The sequence below is a fragment of the Moschus berezovskii genome, chromosome 25 (assembly GCF_049115385.1).
Source record: "Moschus berezovskii isolate FMDL1 chromosome 25, NW_MosBer_1.0, whole genome shotgun sequence".
In the NCBI taxonomy this organism is placed as follows: domain Eukaryota; kingdom Metazoa; phylum Chordata; class Mammalia; order Artiodactyla; family Moschidae; genus Moschus; species Moschus berezovskii.
In genome coordinates this window covers 48949573-48973040 of record NC_142484.1, presented here as the reverse complement: position 1 = coordinate 48973040, position 23468 = coordinate 48949573, and the positions used below count along the sequence as shown (strand labels likewise).

The window sequence follows — 23468 nt, the reverse complement described above, 5'->3', positions numbered from 1 at the left end:
CTTTAAAACCACAAAGAAATGCAGGAAAGTAGCTACCATACACATCAGGATCATGGACACTTACATGTGAGGGAGGGGACTGCGACCTGAGAGGGACCTCTGGGCTCTGCCAGTATTTTATTTCTCAGCCAGGATGATGGTAACAGAGGTGCTGGCCTTATCGTTATTGGTTAACTCATGTGTTTGTGTTTGTTAATCCTCAAACTGTGTGTTTATGTTGCATGCATTTTCCTGTGGATATTGTGTTTGGACAGTATTGACTGAGCTTGAGGTTGAGGCTGACAGAGACAACAGTACAGGAAAGAATCGAAGAGAAAGCTACAGTCAGATGACCCACTGCTCAAGCAGCAAGGAAGAGGAGCTGAGAGGAAGATGTCCCTGAGGAAAGAGGAGAGTGGCCGTGTCCAAACATACGGAATTCAAAGGCGGGGTATCCACCGGGCCAGAGAAGCCCTGGTTAGAAGCAGCACTGGGCAGTGGCAAGAGGGCTTCCTAATTTTTCTGGTTCTGATGGGAACTGGGACTGGAAAATCACTCTACAGATTCCTCCAGAGCACAGACACCAGACAGGCTGGAAGGGCCGCTGGAAGAAAAGAACAGGACTGACGGGGTGGGACAAGGCGGCTGGGAGCAGCCTGAACAGTGGGAACCGTGAGCAGTCTGTGCCCTCTCTGTGCTCACTCTCCACACTCCCTCCTGGGCGCAGGGAAGCATGCAGGAGAGCTTGGGCAGAGGGTCAAACATTTTAACATGCCATCTCTTTTCCCCCTACTTTTGGATGCACTGTGTGGCTTGTGGCTCTTAGTTCCCTGACCAGGGATCAGCTCCATGCCCCCTGCAGTGGGAGCACGAAGCCTTAACACTAGACCGCCAGGAAGTCCATAAAATACAGGTGAAAGTGCGAGTGTTGGTTGCTCAGTCATGTCCGACTCTTCGCGACTTTTTAAAAATACCTAATTTTTAAGTTTGTTGTACAGATCAAGAAACTGAGAATCAGGGAAGTTAAGAGATGTGTCTAAGGTGACAGATTAGTAAATGGTACAGATGGGATTGGGGACTAGGACCCCAGCTTATCAACGCTGTAGTCAGCATCCCCCCGCCCCCCGCCAAAAGCCAAAACAGAACAAACAGGGGAGGGCAAGAGACAGGGACAAGGACAGAGAGACACAGAGGGACAGAGATTGATTTTAAGGGGTTGACTCATGCCAGTGGCAGGTCTGAACTCAGCAGAACAGGCCTGGGGCTGGATGCTCAAGCAGGATTTCTATGTTTCAATATTGAAGCAGAGTTGCTTCTTCAGAAAATCTCAGTATTTGCTCTTAAGGCCTTCGACTGATTGTGTGAGGCCCACCCACATTGTGAAGGGCAATCATCTTTACTTAAAGTCAGCGGATTCTAAGTGCCAATCACTTTCACAGACACCTTCACAGTAACATCTAGATTAGTATTTGAACAAGTTGGCATCATACTTTGGTGAAGTTTTCTATGGTTTTTCGGTTGGAGAAGCATGCTATACGGCTTGTAGGATCTTAGTTTCCCAACTAGGGATTGAAAGCCCTGAGTCCTAACCACTTCCTAACCAGGGAAGTCCCTGTAGCCTAGTCACATAGAATTAACCATCACAGCTGGACATGAGGACCGCCCCCGTTGACAGACTGGCCTAACATACTGTGACTGAGTTAACTTAGGCAGGTGTCTCAGGTAGGAAGCATGGCCACATTAGTGTTCCCACCATACAGCCAGGAGAATGAGGCAAGGCCGTATTGACTGACCTGTCCCAGTAATGAGCATCAAGGCTGGGTCTGCCCCATCTCCAGATTCCAAAGCCTGGCTCTTTCCTTCTGGCCACACCACTCTCTGTAGCTGCTCCTCACTTTCCCTCTGCTCCAGGGTGGCCTGGGCACTAAGCCCAAGCTTGCCAGACTTGGGCCTTGCAGCCCTGGCCTGTTTCACCCTCCTAATGAGAACACTGCACTGTGTTGGAAATTAATTTCTTTCTGCTAGACTGTTCAGCAGAACTATACTGGGGATGTTTAATGCTAAAACAGGCAATCTCCTGTACCAAAAATGGCCCCTCTTCTCTCTGGGCACAAAAAATACCACCAGTCATCTTGTGGCTCGAAGGTCTGCAGAGAGAAGCCTTCTCTCTCCCACTTTTCTCGTGGCCTGGTGAAGGACAGGGAAGCCTGGTGTGCTGCAGCTGATGGGGGTCACAGACAGTCAGACACAACTGAGCAACTGAACAGCAGCCTGTGAAGGAGAGTCCCTTGCTTAGAAAAGCTAAGCCACATCCACTTGTGGGTTCAAACCAAGCAAGCATGTTTGGGCCACTGTTGGCCAGGGACTAATTTCATATCAGGAACAAAATGCATCTTGGGAAATGATTCATCCTAATAGAAGAACCCCTCACATTTGGGGGCAGGCGGTTCAGCAACAAAGGAGAGAGACATGAATCTCAATGTCGGGTGACGCCTACCTCTCCGATCGTACACTGGGAGCTGTGATGAGGAGTGTAGACCAAGAAGTCAATGAGAGGGTGTCTCATACCTCCGTAGGACAGCGGCTCTGTGGCCGGTGCAGGAAACGCCACGCAGCGCCCATGGGAGTGAGACGTGCTTGTCCTCTTGGAGTGAGGGCTACAGCTCTTAGGGGCATGAAAGAGAAAAGGTGAGCGATGTTCTCTTCCAGAGAGAGATGGCTAGAAAAGCTTAGCAGATCCTAGGTCAGTTCCCATCAGATCAATTCCCTTCTAGGTACCAGCCCCAGAGAAGCACAGATGAACAAGACACAGCTCTTGTCTTCTCAGAACGGAAGGACTGGTGGGGGAAACAGACAATGTCAATAAGAATGAATGCTGTGAGAGAGACATGCTCAGGGTGCCATAGGAGCCCTGTGGCGGAGCATCCCATCCCACAAAGGGGTCTGGAGACCGGAAGGAATGGACACTTGAGCTGATCCAGTAGAGCAAGAATTTACTCTTGGAGAGCTTCGCTGGTAGCTCAGTGGTAAACAATCTACCTGCCAACGCAGGAGACATGGCTTTGAGCCCTGATCCAGGAAGATCCCACATGTCCTGGAGCAGCCGAACCTGTGTGCCGCAACTACTGAAGCATGTGCACCCTACAGCCGGCGCCCTGAAACAAGAGAAGCCTCAGCACGGAGAAGCCCGTGCCCTGCAGCGAAGAGTGGCCCCCGTTCTTTGCAACTAGAGGAAAGCCAGCGCAGCAATGAAGACCCAGTGCAGCCAAAAATAAATAAATAAATTTTTAAAAAAGAATTTACTTATGGAAGAAAGTGAGACAAACACTCAGGCAGAAACAACGGTGTAAGTGTAGACCCAGAAGCATTAACAGCAGGGGTGAGTTAAGGAAACAAGCTGAGAGTTCATAGGTCAGGAAATAGGAAGATAGAAGGGCAAGGAGCTAAGGCCAGTAGTGAGAGGGAGGGGCCAGGCTCTGTGATCAAACTAGTAAACAGGTTAGACTTTATTCTATAAGCTATAAGGAGACCCAACAGACTTTAAGGAATATGGCCCATTTATAGAATCCCAAATTGCAACAGGTATCATCAATTTCTATATGCCCACCTTCAAACTATTAGGCTTCACAGTGGTCTTTCTAATGTACAAATCCCATGACATAGTATGCATGAGTGAATGAATCAGAAGAGTTATTCCAGAACAAAGAGAAAAGTTGTCAAGTTGCACTGAGGATCCCGCTGAGAAGAGAAATCACCAATTTGCAATGACGTCAACCTCCACCGCTGTGTCATTCTCTCTAGTAAGAAGCAAAAGAAGTCACGTCTATGAGATGGATACAGAGTTGGAATTTTGCCATTTCAGACCTGAGAGTGAAGGGTGTTGATGACATAGTAACTTAAAAAAAAATTTTTTTTCTTGATTTATTTTTGATGGTGCTGCGTCTTCATTACTTCACGGACTTTTCTTTAGTCACAGAGAGTGGAGGCTCTAGCTGCCACGCTCAGGCTTCTCTTTTTCACTGGCTTCTCTTGTTGCCCTGCGGGGCTCTAGATTACTCAGACTTCAATAGTTGTGGCCCGTGGGCTCCACAGTTGTGGCGCCCGGGCTCCAGAGCACAGACTCAGCGGTCGCAGCGCTGGAGCTTAGTTTCTCTGCCATGTGGGATCTTCCCAGACGGGGATCGAACCTGGGTCTTCTGCATTGGCAGGCGCATTCTTCACCACTGAGCCACCAGGGAAGCCTCTGTGAGCCAGTAACTTTGAGGACTCAGCACAAGCTGCAGGTTGGGGAACAGGGAACTTAGCACAGTGCCTGGCACACAGTGGGGCTCAGTACATTGCTGTGGAATGGTGAGTGGAGCGGTACACGGGTTTAACTCCCAGCGAGGGTGCCCCTTCTTCCAGTAAGTCACCCACTCTCCTGACCACAAACATGGCCACGTGATCTCAGACTGGCCAATCAGCGCTCCCCAGCTCTCTCGCACAGGGCGAGGCCTGAGGCGGTCACGTGACCACAGCAGGCTTGTCTGTGCTGTTCCCCTGCTGCAGTGGGGTAGCTGGAGGCCGCCCTTAGGCCTGTGGAGTTAAGCTGGGAGGATGAGAGGCTGAGGCTCCCCACAGCCATCTTCCCCACCACACAGAGAAATCCCCTCGACAGCAGTGGGTATAACACGCAGAGCTGAGAGCTGAGTGAAACACAGTCCAGGGACATACGAGACTACACAGCACCTTCGTGTGAACTAGTCAGGGAATTCCCTGTTGGTCTAGCAGTTAGGGGTCAGCACTTGCACTGCCACGGGCCTGAGTTCATTAACTGGCTGGGGAACTAAGATCCTTCAAGCCTCGCAGAACTCAGGAAAAATAAGCAAATAAATATCTATAGATACAGATACATAGATACAGATATCAGAGAACAACCCTAAGTTATAGGCCCTGGAAATAGGAACAAAGGCGAATGCCCTCTGCCGTGCTCAGTAACCCTGGCCGTGGCCACTCTGAAGGAGTATTCCAGCCTGAGTGGTCATCCTGCCGTCTTAGAAAGGCTGGAATTGGAGAGTAGGGGGACAGGAACATACCTCTGAGAGTCATAGGTGAGAGAAGCAGCCATTGAGGAGGCAGGGAGTGGTTGGGTCAGGGCACAGATTGCACTTGCATGCACATGTTCTCCTGAGCTTGCTCAGGGCTTCCTATGCCAATGTGGCTTTATTAAAGAGGGGATTCTTGCTCACTGCTCCAGGACTCAGCTGAAACTATCTCACCTACCTGCAGATCTCATGTAGGTGAGTATGTGAATGACATGTGTTTCACATACAATGCCATGGGGATGGTGCTTCCTTAAGATGTGGTGCCCTTGTGCAGTGCACAACCTGAACAACTGTACGCAGGAACCCTGAGTCTGACAAGCTCCTCTGACCCTATTGTACCTCTGCCATTTCCAGTTAAAAAACCCATCAAAACTTCCTCTCTAAGCAAGAATAAAATGGGTTCCTACACTGGACAAGCTCTATTAATAAACACTGACGAAGTGTAACCGAGAGATCAGGGCCCAGACTACAGGCTCTGGAGGTAAGAAAGTCATTTAAAATGTCAGAGGTAGGGTTGGTCTTGGTGACAGCAGAGTCAGAGATGGGCCCTGGGAGTGGGATCTGAAGCAGATGGAGCGAAGGGGAGAAAGTTGAGCTTTGAGGCTGGGCCACACCGCGACACTGAAGTTCCCTAAGTGGGCTGCAGGCAAGAGGTAGAAAACAACCTCAGAGTATTATGGGTAATGTTCTTTACCCTCAAACCCCGCCCCACTCTCTCCCACTTAAACTTGATTGGTTGGTTTGTCCCTAAATTTGCCTGGAAGCCCAAATGCACCAGCTAATGAGGACTTCCTACTCTATCTCTGCAGCTGGGGGGAAGCCAAATAAAATCCAATAGGTTAACTCCCAGGACTTCCCTGGTGGCTCAGCAGTAAAGAACATGCCTGCAATGCAGGAGACCAAGCTTCAGTCTCTGGGTCGGGAAGATCCCATGGAGGAGGAAATGGCAACCCACTCCAGTATTCTTACTTGAAGAATTCCATGGACAGAGGAGCCTGGTGGGCTACAGTCCGTAGGGTCACAAAGAGTCGGACACAACTGAAGTGAGTTAGCATGTGCATAGTATTATGAGGAAACAGATACAACTGGGCTTAGAGTAATTGATTTCGCAAACAAGTTTTAAAAATTATTGCTGTTGGACGAGGGGAGACGGGAGTTTTCAGACTACCCCCAAAGTCTATATTTGGCTTGGTAGAGTATAGACTAGGGATGGCATCGCCCACATTCGCCACATGACTTGAGCTTGGCAGATGTTACTGCTCAACTACCACCCTGCTCCCTTAGAGCCCAGATATAGCCCCATAATCCTTTTCATCACTCTAGATTCATTAATCTTCAATCAAATTGAGATAATGGGGTTTCTGTGGTGGCTCAGTGGTAAAGAATCCACCTGCCAACCCAAGAGTCATGAGTTCAATACATGATCCAAGAAGGTCCCACATGCTGCGAACTGAACTAAGCCCGTGTGCCACAACTGTTGAGCCTGAGCTCCAGAACCTGGGAACCACAACTCCTGAAGCCCCAGGGCTCTGGAGCCTGTGCTCCACAGCAAGAGAAGCCACGGCAATGAGAAGCCTGTGCACCACAGTGAAGAGGAGCCCCTTCCCGCCGCAACTAGAGAAAAGCCTGAGGGGTGATGAAGAACCAGCACAGCCAAAAATAAATAAAGAAAAAAAATTTTTTTAAGTTGAGATAAGGGATGGACTTCTTTACATCCTTGTTCGAGAGCAATGGTTCTCAAACCTGGTACATGCTGGAATCACCTGGGAGGAGGGGTAGGCAGATTTCAAAGATAGCCCTCAATGAGTCCCACTTCCTGGTGGGCATGTCCCTCTGTAATCCTCTCCCTTCTACTGTGGGCTGGACTGGGTGAGTTGTTTCTAGTGAATAGAATATGCAAGAATAATGGAGTGTCATTTCCATGAATGGGTTAGAAAGGAGTGTGACTTTCGTCTTGGAAGCGGACCTTGCTCAGTTGACCTTGACTGAAGCCTTCTGAGAGACTTTGGGCCAACACCTTGATTGCAACTTTGTGAGAGACCCTGAAGCAGAGGCTGCAGCTGGGCTGTGTCTGGACTCATGAATACAGGCACTGTGAGGTAATAAATGCATGTTCTTTGAAACCACTAAGCAATAGATAGTGAGAGCAAGGGGGAAAGTTTCTTTTAAAAATACATACTCCCACTAACTAATTAAATCAGGATTTCTGAAGAAGACATATGGCCAAAAAGCATATGAACAGATGCTCTACATCACTAATTATCAGAGAAATGCAAATCAAAACGACAAAGGGGTACCACCTCACAGCAGTCAGAATGGCCATCATCAAAAAGTCCACAAACAATAAATGCTAGAGAGAGTATGGAGAAAAGGGAACCCTCCTACACCGTCGGTGGAAGTGTAAACTGGTACAGCCACAATGGAGAACAGTATGGAGGTTCCTTAAAAAACTGAAAATATAGTTAACATATGATCCAGGAATCCTTCTTAAGCATATATCCAGAGGAAAGCATAATTCAAAAAAATACATGTACCCCAATGTTCATTGCGGCACCACTTACATTATCCAGGACAGGGAAGCAAGGCCCTCTGAACATGGGTCATACACCCTGGGACGGATTTGTCAAAAGCAAGACTTACCTTCTCCAAGAGACTCTCTTTGGTGACCCTGACACCCCCTGTCCCAGCCCCTCTGCCTTGCTCTGTGCTCGGGGCTCCTTCCCACCTTCTCCCACAAGGCACTGATCTTGCTGGCTCCTGTGGCTGCTCCTCAGTAAGACTGAGGTTGATGGAGGGCAGACACTGCTTTGCTATCCCCCCCACCCACCAGGTCTCATAGCAGACTACGAGTGGCTTGTTCAGTCCCGCCAGGGTGCTGGCCTGGCCTGGGTCCCTGTCCTGCATGTGCCTCCCCTGTGCTAAGGCAGATCTGTGCTGCCTTGAGCTACAGCAGCCTGCTTTCCCTCCCTCTACACCCTCCCTGGATCTGTGGGCCTCTCCCAGATCGGTCGCCCCAATAACAGGCTATGAACAGAGTTCACAGCCTGTACCTCCAAGGATGTTCCTCAATAGTTATTTTCAGCAGAGTGCTTATGGTTTATATCAGAAAAGGCTGTTCCCAGGGGTAGGGGGCTGGAGAATTGGATGAGGCAGTCAAAAGGTACAAACTTCCAGTTATAAAACAAGTGTTAGGATGTAATGTATTATTATCAACGTGCTGTGTTGTGCTAAGTCGCTTCAGTCATGTCTGACTCTGTGACGCTATGGACTGTAGCCCACCAGGCTCCTCTCTCCATGTGGGTTCTCCAGGCGAGAATACTGGAGTGGATTGCCATTTCCTCCTCCAGGGGATCTTCCCAGGGATCAAAACTGCATCTCTTATGTCTTCTGCATTGGCAGGCGGGTTCTTTACTACCAGCGCCAATACATCATCACTAATATAATTAACACTCCTGCATGTTATATATAAAAATTACTGAGAGAGGAAATCCTGAGTTCTCATCACAAGGAAAAAAATATTTTCTCTTTAATTTTATATCTGTATGAAATGGTGGATGTTCACTACACTTACTGTGGTAATCATTTCATGATGTGTGAAGTCAAATCATTATGCTGTACACCTTAAACTTATACTGTGCTGTATGTCAATTATATCTCAATAAAACTGGAAGAAAGAAAAAAGAAAAGAAAATACTTATTCCCTCCCTGAGGCTCCTGGCTGATGATTTGACATCAATTGGTTTCCTATGGTTGCCTGAGAATTACAGTGCTAACCTGGACACCCTCATGATAGACACCACTCTCAGGCCAGCCCCTCAGTCAGTTCAGTTCAGTTCAGTCGCTCAGTCGTGTCCGACTCTCCGTGACCCCATGAATCACAGCACGCCAGGTCTCCCTGTCCATCACCAACTCCCGGAGTACACTCAAACTCATGCCCCTAGATTTGCCTTAAAAGGGACTAGGAACTCTACTTTTGGGCCAAAGTATGAACAAAAATTCATAATGTACTGGAAAAGTATGTAATCAAACTCGTCTACTTGGCAAACTTATTATCCTGCAAGTGTTTAAATCAGGTCTCATGAGATGCAAGAAACTGAAATGTCTAGAGGATGAAAATAATGCAGTGTAGCAGTCTATGATCTTCCTTGTTGGCTCAGATGGTTAAACAAAAAAAATCCACCTGCCAATGCAGAAGATGCAGTTTTGATCCCTGGGTTGGGAAGATCCCCCGGAGAAAGAAATGGCAACCCACTCCAGTATTCTTGCCTGGGAAATTCCATGGACAGAAGAGCCTGGCAGGCTGCAGTCCATGGGGTCGCAAAGAATCAGACATGACTAAACAACAATAACAAATCACAGTCTACAAAATTCCATTGAATTTTACCTGCTGCAACTTTGAGCATATGATCCTGAAATTATAAGTAAATGGTGAGATGTGTGGCATCTTGCTCTGTGACTTTATACTTAAGAAAGAAGGAAATGAATATTTATTGCAAAGCTAGTTTGTGTCAGATACCGTGCTGAACATTTCACATATTATCTGGCTTAACAGCCTAGAGAAGCAGAAAAATAGTGATGTGGAGAACAGTCTCATAAACTCAACAGCTGGGTTCTTACTAACTTGTGCCACAATTTCCTCACCTGGGGACTTCCCTGGTGACCCAGTGGCTAAGACTCTGCACTCCCAATGTAGGGGCCCAGGTTTGATCCCTGGTCAGGGAACTGGATCCCACATGCCACAACTAAGACCAAGCACAGCCAAACACATGAATACATATTTTCAAATGTTTCTTACCTATGAACCAGGGTTTCTCAGGCGAAACTACTAGTAAAGAACCTGCCTGCCAATGCAGAAGACTTAAAAGATGCAGGTTCAATCCCTGGGTCAGGAAGACCCCCGGAGGAGGGCATGGCAACCTACTCCAGTATTTTTGCCTGGAGAATCCCATGGACAGAGGACCCTGGCAGGCTACAGTCCATAGGGTAGCAAAGAGTCAGACACACCTGAAGAGACTTAGCACATATCTGTGAAATAGTTTGAATGATAACAATAGTATTTTTCACAGGGTTGATGAACTGATTAAAGAAATAAGTGAATTATTACTTATAAGGCACTTAGGACAGTACTGACTTTCCATGGTTAATAATCTACCTTTATATTGCACAACCTTGTGAGGTAGTATAATACTCTATTTATAGATGAAGTAACAGAAAATCAGAGACATGAAAACAATTTGCACAATGTCACAAAGCTAATATTGCCAGAGCTGATATTTGAACTCAAGAATGCTCCAAGTACAGCTCAACAATGAAATTCCTGGCATTATTCATTTCCTGAGCTCCCGTCATGTGTCAAGCACTGCAGATAAAGTGGAGAACTATGCTTTGTGTGTGCTATGCTAAGTTACTTCAGTCGTATCCAACTCTTTGTGACCCCGTGGACAGGTTCCTCTGTTTATGGAATTCTCCAGGCAAGAATACTGGAGTGGGTTGCCATTTCCTACTCCAGAGGATGGCTGCTGCTGCTGCTAAGTCGTTTCAGTCGTGTCCGACTCTGTGCGACCCCATAGATGGCAGCCCACCAGGCTCCCCCATCCCTGGGATTCTCCAGGCAAGAACACTGGAGTGGGTTGCCATTTCCTTCTCCAGTGCGTGGAAGTGAAAAGTGAAAATGTAGTCGCTCAGTCATTTCCAACTCTTAGTGACCCCATGGACTGCAGCTTATCAGGCTCCTCCATCCATTGGATTTTCCAGGCAAGAGTACTGGAGTGGGTTGCCAGTGCCTTCTCCCCAGGGGATGACAACCCTACAGAAAAAATGGAGAACTGGAATAGGTTTCAGCTGGGGGAGAAGAGAGGAGGCAAACACCACCCAACAGATGAAGAAGGTAATTTCAGGCAGTGACAATGCAGTGAAGACAATGAAACATACTGACATCAATAGGCAAAGACTGAAAATAACCTTGATGGCGAATGAAGACACAAATGGCAGTGGATCCATACAACGTGGCATATAGGTCACCTTAATTTTTTTTAATACTATGGCAAACCATGATTTTTAAAATATGACTACTAAGTTTTCATCATACCTATTATATTTTTAAGTTTTATTTTTTATTCATTAATTTATTTATTTACTTATTTGACTATACTGGATCTTAGTTGTGGCATTCGGAACCTTCAGTTGTGACTCACAGGATTTTTAGTTGCAGCACGTGAACTCTTAACTGCAGTATGTGGGATCTATCCCCCTAATCAGAGCTCAGACTTGAGCGCCCTGCATTAGGAGCACAGAGTCTTAACCAACGGACCACCACGAAAGTCTCTCATTATGCCTATTTTAATTTCCTTCATTGTGCCCTGACTTTGTAGCTTTTTCATAGACTTTTATTGAAATTAGACTTGACTAGCTCAATTCCCACCCTGTATATGAGATATCCAGCTCATCCTGGTACCTAATGATGATGTCAGATCCTGCTAGTCAACTAGTTCAAAAATGCTAACTAACTCAGGAAAACTGTTATTTGTTTGTTTTTCTAATCTATGTGTTTATTTTGTTATTTTTGACTGAAAACCTCCTGCAGATCATATTCTGGAATCAAGTACATGGCATCTGCTCCAGACCTTGTACTCGATAGCTAACCCTTCACTTTTACCAATGAAGAAACTGAGACCCAGAGATGTGAAATCATTTCTGTAATAGAACATCTAAACTAGGATTAGACTTTTGCCATCCACCACATATCTATTGAACACCTTCTTTATACTGGGCACCGTGCAGGAAGAGACAGCCCAGAGAAGATGTGGAAGAAACGATCTCTGCCTTTGAGAAGTGTTAGGTAGTTAGAATAGGAAAAAGGAGTCCAGAATGGTGGTGGCTAAAAGACAAAGAAGGGAAAAGCCCACGAAAATAGAAGAAAGGAAGGTCGGAGGACTGGAGTGAGAACCTCAGGTGAAGCAAACAGCCCTCCTGGCTAGCCCAGTTTACATAGGGCAGGCTCAGGGGGAGGAGAAAAAACATATAAAAAGAAGAGCCAAAGTTGGGCCTCTTGCCTCTCTTCTCTTCGCATCTTTTCGGTCAGCCTTGAGGATGTATTTTCCTTTGCTTGCCAAATAAAACTGAGCTGTAACACCGAGCTATAACATTGGTCCATCTGTCGCTTCAAATTTTTGCTGCAGCAAGACACAACCAAGGAAATTACACCTTCCCCTAACAAGAAGTTTGAGTGTACTCCGGGAATTGGTGATGGACAGGGAGGCCTGGCGTGCTGTGATTCATGGGGTCGCTGAGAGTCAGACACGACTGAGCGACTGAACTGAACTGAACTGAACTAACAAGAAGTATAGTCTTAGAGATCAAGACTAAAAAGCATGAACCCACCAGAGAAATGTGTTCAGTTGCCAATTATCTATCACCTATTATCACAGCACTGGACACGGGACGCTGTGATAATAACTGATGTGAAGGTTCCCCTGCAACCATCCCACTTCACAATTGTATTTTATTTGACTCTCCCAGCAGCATTACTGAGTAGGAATATCAGAATCCCATTTTACAGAGAAGGAAACTGCTGGAAAGAAATGCTAAACAGCTTGCCTGAGGTCATACAGCTAGAAGTGGAAAAGCTGGGCTTTTCCTGCATCTGTCTGACTCCAGAGCCAGAGTTCTTACCCAGTGTGCTCCCCAGAAGCACTATTATCATGCAGAAGGGAAATTAAGAGATTAAGTTTTGATATTCATCCCAAGGGGACCATAATAGGGAACAAGGCTTGTCTGCCTCACAACTCCACAACTCCTTGTCCTAGAGGCTAACACAGGCTGTGTGGTACAGGCAGTTTGGATCAGCCAAGTTCAAGGGAGAAAAAGAATTTCATTTTGGATCTACCCTCTTAGAAGTCTTGGCCTACATGGGGCTGCAGGATGACATGGGAATATGTATCAGCTCAGCTCAGGAACCTTCAGTTCAGTTCAGTTCAGTTCAGTCGCTCAGTCGTGTCCAACTCTTTGAGACCCCATGAAGCACAGCACGCCAGGCCTCCCTGTCCATCACCAACTCCTGGAGTTCACTCAGACTCATGTCCATCGAGTCGGTGATGCCATCCAGCCATCTCATTCTCTGTCGTCCCCGTCTCCTCCCACCCTCAATCCCTCCCAGCATCAGACTCTTTTCCAGTGAGTCAACTCATCGCGTGAGGTGACCAAGACACCATAAAAGCTCAGCTCAAAGCAAGCAATTTTAATCAAGATTTGTATAGGTCTTTCATACTGTAGCATTCAGCACAATTCCCTCCCAGTTCAACCACCTGCCTGGCACCCTAACACCATGTACACAATAAACAACAAGCATATTTTCAAAGGAGACCAAAAAACAAACAAACCCCAGAATTTACAGGTTATCTGAATGTGATGACTAATTTTTCAGAGCCAAACACCAAGATATGTGGTCTCACAAATTCGTATGTCCTTACAGGAACAACAGGATAGCATATTAAAAATCAGAACTGCCTCTGAACATGAGAATTGTTTGAGGATATATGGCAGTCATAAAGCTAGGTCACTATAAATACACATCATTTGCTTCTATTGGAAGTGAAGAATGGCTCTTAAGGTTTTGAGAAAATAAACTCTGGTGGGTTTTCTTTTTAAACCAAGTGGTGAATTGGTGAGAAGAACTGCCAAATACCTGAGGGATAAAGTATATGTCAAAGATTGCAAAAGAGAAGACTACCTTTCATACTCATCATGAATCTTGAATTATATCCTTATAGAAAAAACAAGCATCCTCAATATTAGTATGTGTGCGTGCCCAGTCTCTTCAGGAAAGTCTGACTATTTGTCTACCAACTGTAGCCCACTAGGCTTCTCTGTTCATAGGATTCTCCGGGCAAGAACACTGGAGTGGGTTGCCTTGCCCTCCTCCAGGGGATCTTCTAACCCAGGGGTCAAACCCCCATCTCCTGCGTCTCTTGCATTGCAGGCAGACTCTTTACCACTGAGCCACCAAGGAATCCCACAGTATCAGTATATAGACCTCTCAAATCTTAGTCCCAACATGCTTTTCTAGTTTTCTTCCCTATTCTTCCTCTCTGCCTCAACCAGATTTATTGCCGTGCCTGGGACCTTGTAGGCACTTAACTAATAATTGTAAAAAGAAAGGAAGGGAGGGAAGGAGGGACGGAGAGAGAGAATGAACAAATGAAACAGCAGATATAATCATGGCTTAAATGGACTCATGCTATCATGCTCCTCCCTTCTATGAAATCCTACTCTAAGTAAAGGATCTGATAGATTCAGATCAGAGTGTCATTAAATATGACACAAGAAGCTTCTAACTAACCTAGAGCAGTGGTTTTCCACTCTGGCTGCACATTAGAATCATCCAGTGAGCTTTCAAAGAACTGTAATGCCGGGGCCCCACCCCAGAAAATATGATTGAATTGAACTAGAGTGAGGCCCAGGCCGTAGTGCTTTTTTCCTACCTAATATGCAGACAGGGCTGAGCATTTCTGGTACGGCCCGACCCCCTCCAAGGTGCAGAGAGTGGATGTTACCTCTCCATGGCCAGAAAGCTGGTGGGTGACAGAGGTAGGACAAGAACTCAGAGCATCGCTGAGTCACTCTAGCCTTTATCAGCCCTCAATCTCATGACATTCTTCCTTCTCTCTTATATCTCTCAGACTGCAATTTTTCTCATTCATATTAAGCACCAGCCATGAGCTAGGTGCCAGGTAAACAGCAGTGAGCAACACAGCCAGTCTGCTCCCCTCTCGGCCTCAGCAGGAAGAGCCCATATATCTGGAGGCCTTTCCCAGTCTGGATCATACTGTCCAGTTTGAGTTTCTCAGGACCAGGAGGCACAGGTCATTCATTGTTGGAGCTGCAGGGCCTACCAGGTAGCCTGGAACAGAGGCAGAGGTGATGGAAGTTTAATGAATAAGTAAATGAAGGCAAGTGATTCTTGAATCCCCTTACATGGAATGAAAAAGAACAGAAAACTGTCAAGAAGACCCCTTGTATGAGTCAGGACTTTTTCAGTTTTATGTCATAGAAATCCAACTTTAATTTTTTGAGGCAAAAGAGGGTATTTATCTGTTCATAACTGGCAAAGGCAAGTGTGTAGAATCCCAGAGCTCTAACCATGTCACAGGGCCTCTATCTCACTTTCAGCTCCACCTTAGTTTGTGCCATCTTGGCTTCATGCTTAAGTCAGGGCCTTTCCAATATTCCCAGCATTTCCAGGTTCATATCCTCTGATTTTAACAATCCCAACAGTGACCACATATCATTCCCAGGAAACACTCTGAAGGTTCTCTTCACCCATCCCTGCACCAAACACTGGTTGGTTGAAAGTGTATTCTGATTGGTCAGCCTGGCTCACAAGCCCACCCAGGGGCAGTTGGCAGGGAACCACCACAGTCAGCCTCACCAAGAACATGTGAAACGGGCGAGGAGCCCCCCTTAGGAACCAGAAGAAGGAGACAGGAAAGTGTGCCAGACTGCCGTGGTCTTCTATCTTTCCATCTTTTTGCTCCATCATCCTACTTGGCATGATGGCTTTTGTCCTCATCCATGTAACTTCTTGGTGGCTTCTCAGTAAGGAATCTGCCTGCGACACAGGAGACTCAGGTTCAATCCCTGGGTCTGGAAGACCCCCTGGGGAAGGAAAGGGAAACCCACTGCAATATTCTTGCCTGGGAAATCCCATGGACAGAGGAGCCTGGTGCAAGCTACAGTCCATGGGCTCAAAAGAGTTGGATACGACTTAGTGATTAAACCACCACCACCATGTAACTTCATGGATACAAGAGAGGCACAGGGCCCAGGAATTAAAGTGTCTGGGGGCCATAATAGTTGCAGGAGAGGTTCATGAAGAGCTCTTTGAAATCAAAATAAATATAATTACAATAATGAATAAGGAAAAGAAAAAGGTGCGTGCCACAGATCTAAACAATATAACGTTTTCAGGGCAGGGAAAAAAGGGAGAGGAGCAGCCCTAGGAATCAAGAAAGCAAAACTTTCTGAGAAACACCCCAGGAAGCTTTCCCTTAAACATCACTGGCCAGTACTGAATGGTCAGCTGCAAGAGAGCCTAGGAAATCTAGTTTAAACAAACTGGAATTGAATTTCACGACTAGCTGGGACCAGGACCAATCCTCCCCCACCTTGTACTCTTTTCCCGGCAGGTAATGACTCTTGCTCTGAGTCTGTGTAGCCTCGTGGGCCTCCCTCATCAAAGACACAAATGCTTTGTACAGCAATTGTTTGTTTTTCTAGCCCCTACCTCTTGCCAGGATTTCTAAAGACTTCTATCTTGTTCATGGTTGAATTCCCAGCCTTTAGCACAGTGCCCAGCTTCATTCCATCAGTGTTTTATGAGTATTTACCATGTTAGGGCCTGTGCAAATAAATAGGCTCTCAGTGAACACATCTTGGATGAATGGAGGTGTGGATGGTGGCTGGATAAATAGTGGATGGAAGAACAGTGGATGGGAGATGGATAGATGGGTGGATGGACGGAGGATGTGTGGATGGATGGATGGTGCTCAGACGCGAGGATGGTACCTGGTGGACAGCTATCACCACTGCGCAGCGGCTCCACCCAGAGCAGCCTGAGGCTCCCTCATCCTCTTCTCATCCCTTTTATTCCAGACTGTCATTTCACTTTTCTGAAAGCCTCCTCGTTTCACACGGAGCCATTAGATGGTCCCTCTCAGTCCTCAGGCAACAGCTAATAGTTTCCCTCCCTTCTGCCGCCCAGCTGAATCCTGAATCAACACCAGTAAAGTGGGTGTGAACGGAAGGAGACTACACGATTTGCTATGATTAACCCCGAGTGTGTGCATTCCTCTCCTCCCGCCCTCCTGCTCCTCTTCCTTGCCCGCTCCCTGGGAACTGGTTCAACCGGAGCACGGCCAGCGCCCGGCATCTGCCCCCGAGGCTGCGGGCCGCGGCCGAGGAGGCGGGGCGGCGCGAGCCGCGCCTTCGCGCCCGGGACGCCGGTGGCGGGCGGCCGGCGCGGCGGGCGCGCTCATGAGGCCGCCGCCGGGCGGGAGGACGCGGAGTCGCGGCCTCTCGCTGGGAGTCCTCGCCTTCTGCGTGGCCGCCGCCCGCTGTCTGCAGAGTAAGCGCGGGCCGGGCCGGGCGGGGGGCGGGCCGGCGGGGCGGGGGTCGCGGCCGGCGGGGCGGGGCGGGGCGCGGCCTGGAGCGGGGAGCGGCCCCGGCGCGCTCGGAGCCGGAAGCCACCGGGGAGAGCCGGCTGCCGGGGGCCGCCTGCGCCGCTGCGTTCTGTAAGCCTTTTTCTTGGGATAACCTGGCTGCGCCCCCGGCGCACGCGCGCCCCGCCCCTGCTGTGGGGACCCCTCTCCCTCCGCGCCTTCGCGGGTCCCCAGCGCGGGTCCCTGTGCTTGAGGCCGCCCACCTGTTAGAGGAGCCCCCAGCAGACCCTCTCAAAGAGGAGAGGGGCGGGGGCGGGGTCTGAACTCCTCAGGCTGGAGATGGCCCTCACCGCTCTGCCGCGGGCGGAGCGTTCAGATGGCTGGATCCAGGGGACCCAGACCACAGATCAGAGCGCAGCTGCGCCTTCTCATTTAGTCATTCCCCTTATGATCACTTCCATTTTACAGATTAGTCATCCGAGGTTTCCAGAATGACCAGCGCAGGGCCGCTGGCGGGGGAGGACCTCTAGGAAGGCTGCTTACTAAGCGCCTTTGCGCTCACTGTCCCCAGGGCTTGACGGCACTTCTATCCTTGAATCCTCAGAGCCACTCTGTGTACAAAGCGCCACTCTTGTTATTTTCCCTTAATTTTCACTGGAGTGTAGTTGCTTTACAGGGTTGTGTTAGCCTCTGCTGTACAGCAAAGGGAATCAAAAGGTGCCGCTCTCATGCCTGTTTCACAACTGGGGAAACTGAGGCAGTGATAGAGTTAGTGTGTAAACCCAGGTTAACGTGGCACGGTTGACCTTTACACCTCTCCAGCTACAGCCCAGCTTCGAAGGAACCCGCAAAGACTGGTAGGGGCCCTGCGCCTCTGGCTGTCTGTGGAGCAGGAACTAGTTCAGTCCATCAGATGAGTGGGTGCGTCTGGCGCCCCAGTGACCTTTTCTATCGTTTTGCACCCCTCCAACGTGTTTCCAACCAGACATTCTCATGTAACATCTGTACAGCTGTCCCTGACGTTCAGGAGTCAGCCGTTCACCACGGTGCCGAGTTCATTTATTCACTGACTCATTCACGGCCCCCTCTGCTTCCAGGAGCAGGCCACAGTGGTACTGGGGATTCTGTGGTTCACAGTGTTGCCCTCAGACAAGCAAACAAGAGTGCTGGCTGGGAGTGGCCAGTCCTGAGAGGCAGGGAGTGCCAGAGTTCTGGAAGCTCTAGAGGCTCAGAACCCAGACGTAGGGAATTAGACTGAGACTCCCAAAGGGAGCTCTGCATACCCAGTGACAGATGGACAGGGGGCCCGGGAATAGGACAGTGGAACACAGGGCATCCTAGATGAAGAGGAAACGCATGCAAAACCGGGAGGGACGGTCACCGTTTTGCAGTTCTCCATTGAGGAGCGACTCCTGCACAGCTCTAAAGTGAAGGAAGGCAGGTCCGTAGCACTTGCCCAGTGCCAGCCAGGGGTCTGCCCTGTGCCCCTGCCTGAGGGGGGATTTGTTTCCAGGCAAGCCCCGATGAGGCGAGGGGGGCTCCGCCCTCTCACCAGCTCCCTCCATTCTCTTCTTCTGCAGCCTTTGCCCAAAGCCTCCACCCAGAAAGCCAGATATGCATCACTGACCCTGACACCTGCGTGAAAGCACGTGCCACAAGCTCTCTCTGTCTCTCTCACACACACCCTCCCTTCATGTGAAGCCTTTTCTCTGTGAATGAGACCGTTATGGACTGAATGCTTGTGTCCCCGAAACTCCCATGTTGAAACCCTAACCCACAAAGTGATGGTATCTGGAGGTGGAGCCTTTGGGAGGCATTGGGTTTAGAGGAGGTCATGATGTTACAGTCCCCTGACAGGGAGGAAGAGACACCAGAGAGTCCCTCCTCTCTTGCTGCCTCGGGAGGACACAGCGAGATGGCAGCTGTCTGCAGGGAAGGAAAAGAGTCCTCCAAATCTGCCAGGACCTTGATCTTCGCTGTCTCAGCCTCCAGAGCTGTGCTCCTTAAGCTGCCCAGTCAATAGTATTTTGTTACAGCAGCCCAAGCTGACCAAGAGAGAAGTAAAAATTGCTAATGTTATAAATACCCCCAAAATGTAGAAGCAGCTTTGGAACTGAGTAATGGATAGAAGCTGGAAAAGTTTTGAAGTACATGCTAGAAATACAGACTGTAAGGGCCGTTCTGGTGAGGTTTCGGATGGAAATGAGGAACAAATTATTGGACAACAGGGAAAAGGTGATCCTTGTTAGAAAGTGGCAAAGAACTTGGCTGAGCTGTGTTCATGTTCCAGAGTTCCAGTTGAAGGTGGAGCTTGGAAATGATGAAATTAGATAATTAACTGAGGAGATTCTTAAGCAAAGTGTTGAAGGAGCAGCTTGGTTCCTCCTGTCTGCTTAGAGTAAAATGCAAGAAGAGAAAAATGACTTGAAGAAGGAATTCTTAAGCAAAAAGGAAGAGGAACTTAAAGATGTGGAAAATTGTCAACCTATCTATGTTATAAAAAAGAGAGCATGTTCAGAAGAGAGCACAGAGATTATGACAAAACACTGATTGATAAGATTAGCCTGGGTGTGAACCATGGGCCTAATCAGCCCCCCAGCAGAAACAACTCCAGTGTAACTGCAGGGGTGAAGACAGAGGGAAGTGAGAGGAGGTCCTCGGACTTGATGGATCCTGCAAGGCTGACTGTATTGCTGTCTAGCTGTGTATGCTATTTTTCAGGATAAGAAAAGAATGAAGGCGATTCAGCCAGCCTCAGAGTTGTCTCCTTGGTTTCAAATGTGGGGGGAAGGGTGTGGGGTATTGGTTTCAACAGGCAAGGCAGAGGCTTTGCTGAGCCCCCCGGGGCACCTGGGGATGTCCAGAGGAGCTGCAGGGGTGAGGTGACCCCTGCCTCAGTGGGTCCTGAATGCATAGCCTGGCACCACAGAGGATTATGAGTGAGTCTTAAGGGCTGATGGATTTACCTTGCTAGGTTTTGGACTCACTTGGGACCTGTCACTCCTTTCTTCCTTCTGATCTCTCCTTTTCTGAGATCTCCTTTTCTGGGAGTGTAGATCCTATGCTTGTTCCACTGCATTTTGGAAGCACAGAACTTACCTGGTTTCACAGGTTCTCAGCTGGAGATTAATTTTCTTTCAAGAAGAATCATACCTCAAGTCTTACGCAGTCTGATTTATTATAGATGAGACTTTAGAGTTGAAGGAGAAATGGGGACTTTGGGAACTGTTGGGATGGAATTATTATTTTTTTTCTTTCTTACTGAACTATTTATTCAGGCTTTCAGCAGATTGGGTGAGGCCCACCTACTTTGGAGAGGGCATTCTGCTCTACTCTTTTTTGTTGTTGTTTTTATTCATGCAGGAATTCATTGCATGAATTTTGGGGGACCAGGGACAGAATGTTATGGACTAAATGTTTCTGTACCCCCAGAAAGCCATTATGTTAAAGCCCTAACTCCCAGTGTAATGGCCTGTGGAGGTGGGACCTTGAGGGGGCAATTAAGTTTAGAGTTGAAGTCATGAGGGTAGGACGTCTGTGAGGGGTTGGTGTCTCTCTAAGGAGAGAGAGAGACCACCTCTCCCGCTCGCTGCTTATGATGGTACAGCAGGAAGTGCCTATCTAAAGCTGGGAAGAGGGATCTCAGCGAGAACTGAGTCTTTTGGCACCTTGACCTTGGACTTTCCAGCCTCCACAACTGTGAAGAGTAAATGTCTGTTGTTTGGGCCCCTGGTTCATGGTATTTTGTTATAGCAGCTCAAGCTAAGACAGGGCCTTAAAAGCCCTGAAAGCTGGCAGGGCTCCTGCACCTGGCCAGGTGGAGTGCTTTTCCAGGACCGTGTTCATCTCCTTTCTCAGCTCTCAGCACCGGAAGTCAGCCATCAGGCCTCAGAGTATCAGTGCCCTGCTCATCTGGATACAGATGATCCAAGACTCGAGTAGGAACGCCTTGGGGTTTTTCGTTGTTGGTTGGTTGTTTTTAATTTAAGTACAGTTGATTTACAATGTTGTGTTAATTTCTGCCATACAGCAAAGTGATTCAGTTATACATATATATACATTCTTTTTTTTAATATTCTTTTCCATTATAGTTTATCCTAGGATATAAACCTATATTTCTGGACCTGTTGTTAAGTAGAACAGTTTAGTTGGTGGCCTGAGCTAAGTCAGCTTGCTGCCTGCGTTTCAACCCCAGCTTCTAAAAAGCAGCCTGTTCCCCTAGCACGCTCCCACACCCACTCACACACGTGCACACGTGAACACACACACAACTATTTCGCATCCCTGCTTTCCCAGGGTGGAGCCGGGGTGGAGGAGTTAGCCCTGCTGAGTTGCTCCTGGCCGGAGCCCAGGAGAACAGAGGAGCAGCGAGGGCTGCGGCTCGGCCTTGGAACCGGTGGGGAGGCCAGGGCGACCAGAGCCGCGTGGAGCCGAGGTTCCGGCTTAGCTGGAGGGGGCGTGGGGCTGGCGGGAAGGGAGGGCTGGCCTAGGGAGAATGCCTGGGGAGGCCCCAGGATCCATCGCCGCAGGACACAGCCCCACTGGCACCTGCTCAGCCGTCTGTGTTGGCCTGCGAGTATTGTTACTGAGCGCGTAAGGTGCGCCCCACTGACCCAGGTGAAACCCACTGATGAGATGTGTGGCTGTCTCTGATTTCTAGACAATGGTCTTGCATACATATAGACATACCCACCCACAAGAGTGGTGCTTGGGTATGCTTTTTAAAAACGCAGTTAAAAATGGAATCATGCTGTGCTTGTTACTCAGCAGCTTACTTTTTACAGCAATCTTTTTTTTTAGCTCTGTCCACATTGATAGCCGAGATCTTGCTCATGCCTCTCAACTATTAATAATATACCTACGTCGTATCCATATCTACTTTCTCCTTAGCTAGCCTGTCCTGAGGGACATGGCATCTTGCAGCTGGCAGCCCTTCCTGTGGGGAGACCAGAGCCCTGATACAGGGTGAATGTGGTGCTGCTGACGTGACATCGTGTGGAGGGCAAGCCAGGCTGCCGGGTGCCCTCTCCTCACGCCTCCCCTGGGGGTGGTGCTCAGAAATGCCTGGGGCTTACACTGAAGTTATTGAGGGAGGGGCAGCATCACCAGAAAGTCACCCTAATGGCTTCATCCCTGGTTTCCAAGAGAGTCCTGAAGCTACGCCGTGCTGGGCTGGGAAGGGGCTGCAGTCAGGAGACCCTCCTCTCTCCATCGTCCCCGGGGCTTCAGGCCACTTATTTCTTCCATCTGCTCTCAGGCTTTTTTTCCTTTTAGTATGCTGATGTATCTAAACTCATGGTGCATATTATAAATCAGTAGGTTTGCTGTAATCTCTGTGGCCTGGACTGAAGTTGAGTTCTTCCCAAGAGAACGTGTGTTGCTTCTGTTGGTCACGGTCGGCAGGAAGTGTCCTCCTCCGTGGAGGGTGGGATGGAGGAGCTGAGGTTGAGTCTTGAAGGATGAGCAAGTGCATACAGCAGGTCAGGGTGGAGAGGAGAACTCCAGGCATACAGCAGGTGCTCAGAAGCTAGGAGGACAGATCCTCATGGAGCCTGACACCGTCTGGATGTGCTAAGTGACAGAAGAGGTAAGGGTGTTGCCTCAGCAAGCACTTATTGGGGATTTAACTGATCCCCCATCCGAGACCCGCTGACCCTGCACCCCCTTAGCCTGCCTCTCAGGACCCTCGTCTGCCTGCACCTGGGTTTTTCCTAGAACACAGGCTCAGGTTAAGAAAGTATTTATCTATCCGGCAGAAATGGGAATAGAGAGGCACCGTTGGCAAGTACAACGTTGGGCAATGATTTTCTTCTGGAACTGGTTTGCCAGGCTTGGAAGGCACTGGTCAGCCCTTTGGGCAAAGGGGAAGGGACACGACAGACCGTCAAGTGAGCACAGAATATTCCTGCTGCTCACTGTGGTCCAGGAAGCTCAATGGCCTGCCCCTGCAGAGGCACATCCCTGGGGGCAGCTCAGGCTGATACCATCTGGACCGCAGAAGAACCCCTTGGTTCTGGGGCCTCCGGGAAGTCCCCTGCTGGGAAGGGCAGGGCCCGAGGTCTGATCCCAGTGCTAGTGGCAAGCCCTGTATATTGGGTCACCTTCCTTCTCTGAGCGCACGGGGCGGGAGCGTGGGCTGGGTTCATGGTTCTCAACCGGGGCTGCACATAAGAACCTCCTGGAAGGCTTGTAAGACCTACAGACGCCTACGCCCCTCCTTCTTGTCTCAAGGAAACAGCCTGGCAGGAAG

The 23468-nt window shown here is 48.7% G+C and overlaps 1 protein-coding gene across 1 annotated transcript in view; it reads left to right on the top strand.

Annotated features, from left to right (window-relative positions):
* Positions 1 to 16991: 16991 nt before the first annotated feature.
* VSTM5 (V-set and transmembrane domain containing 5) overlaps positions 16992 to 23468 on the top strand; it is a 34808-nt gene continuing 28331 nt past the window's right edge. The window contains exon 1 of the mRNA XM_055416222.2: positions 16992 to 17184. Within this exon, the coding sequence (XP_055272197.2) occupies positions 17094 to 17184 (91 nt within the window). The 5' untranslated portion in view covers positions 16992 to 17093. The remainder of the gene's footprint in view (positions 17185 to 23468) is intronic.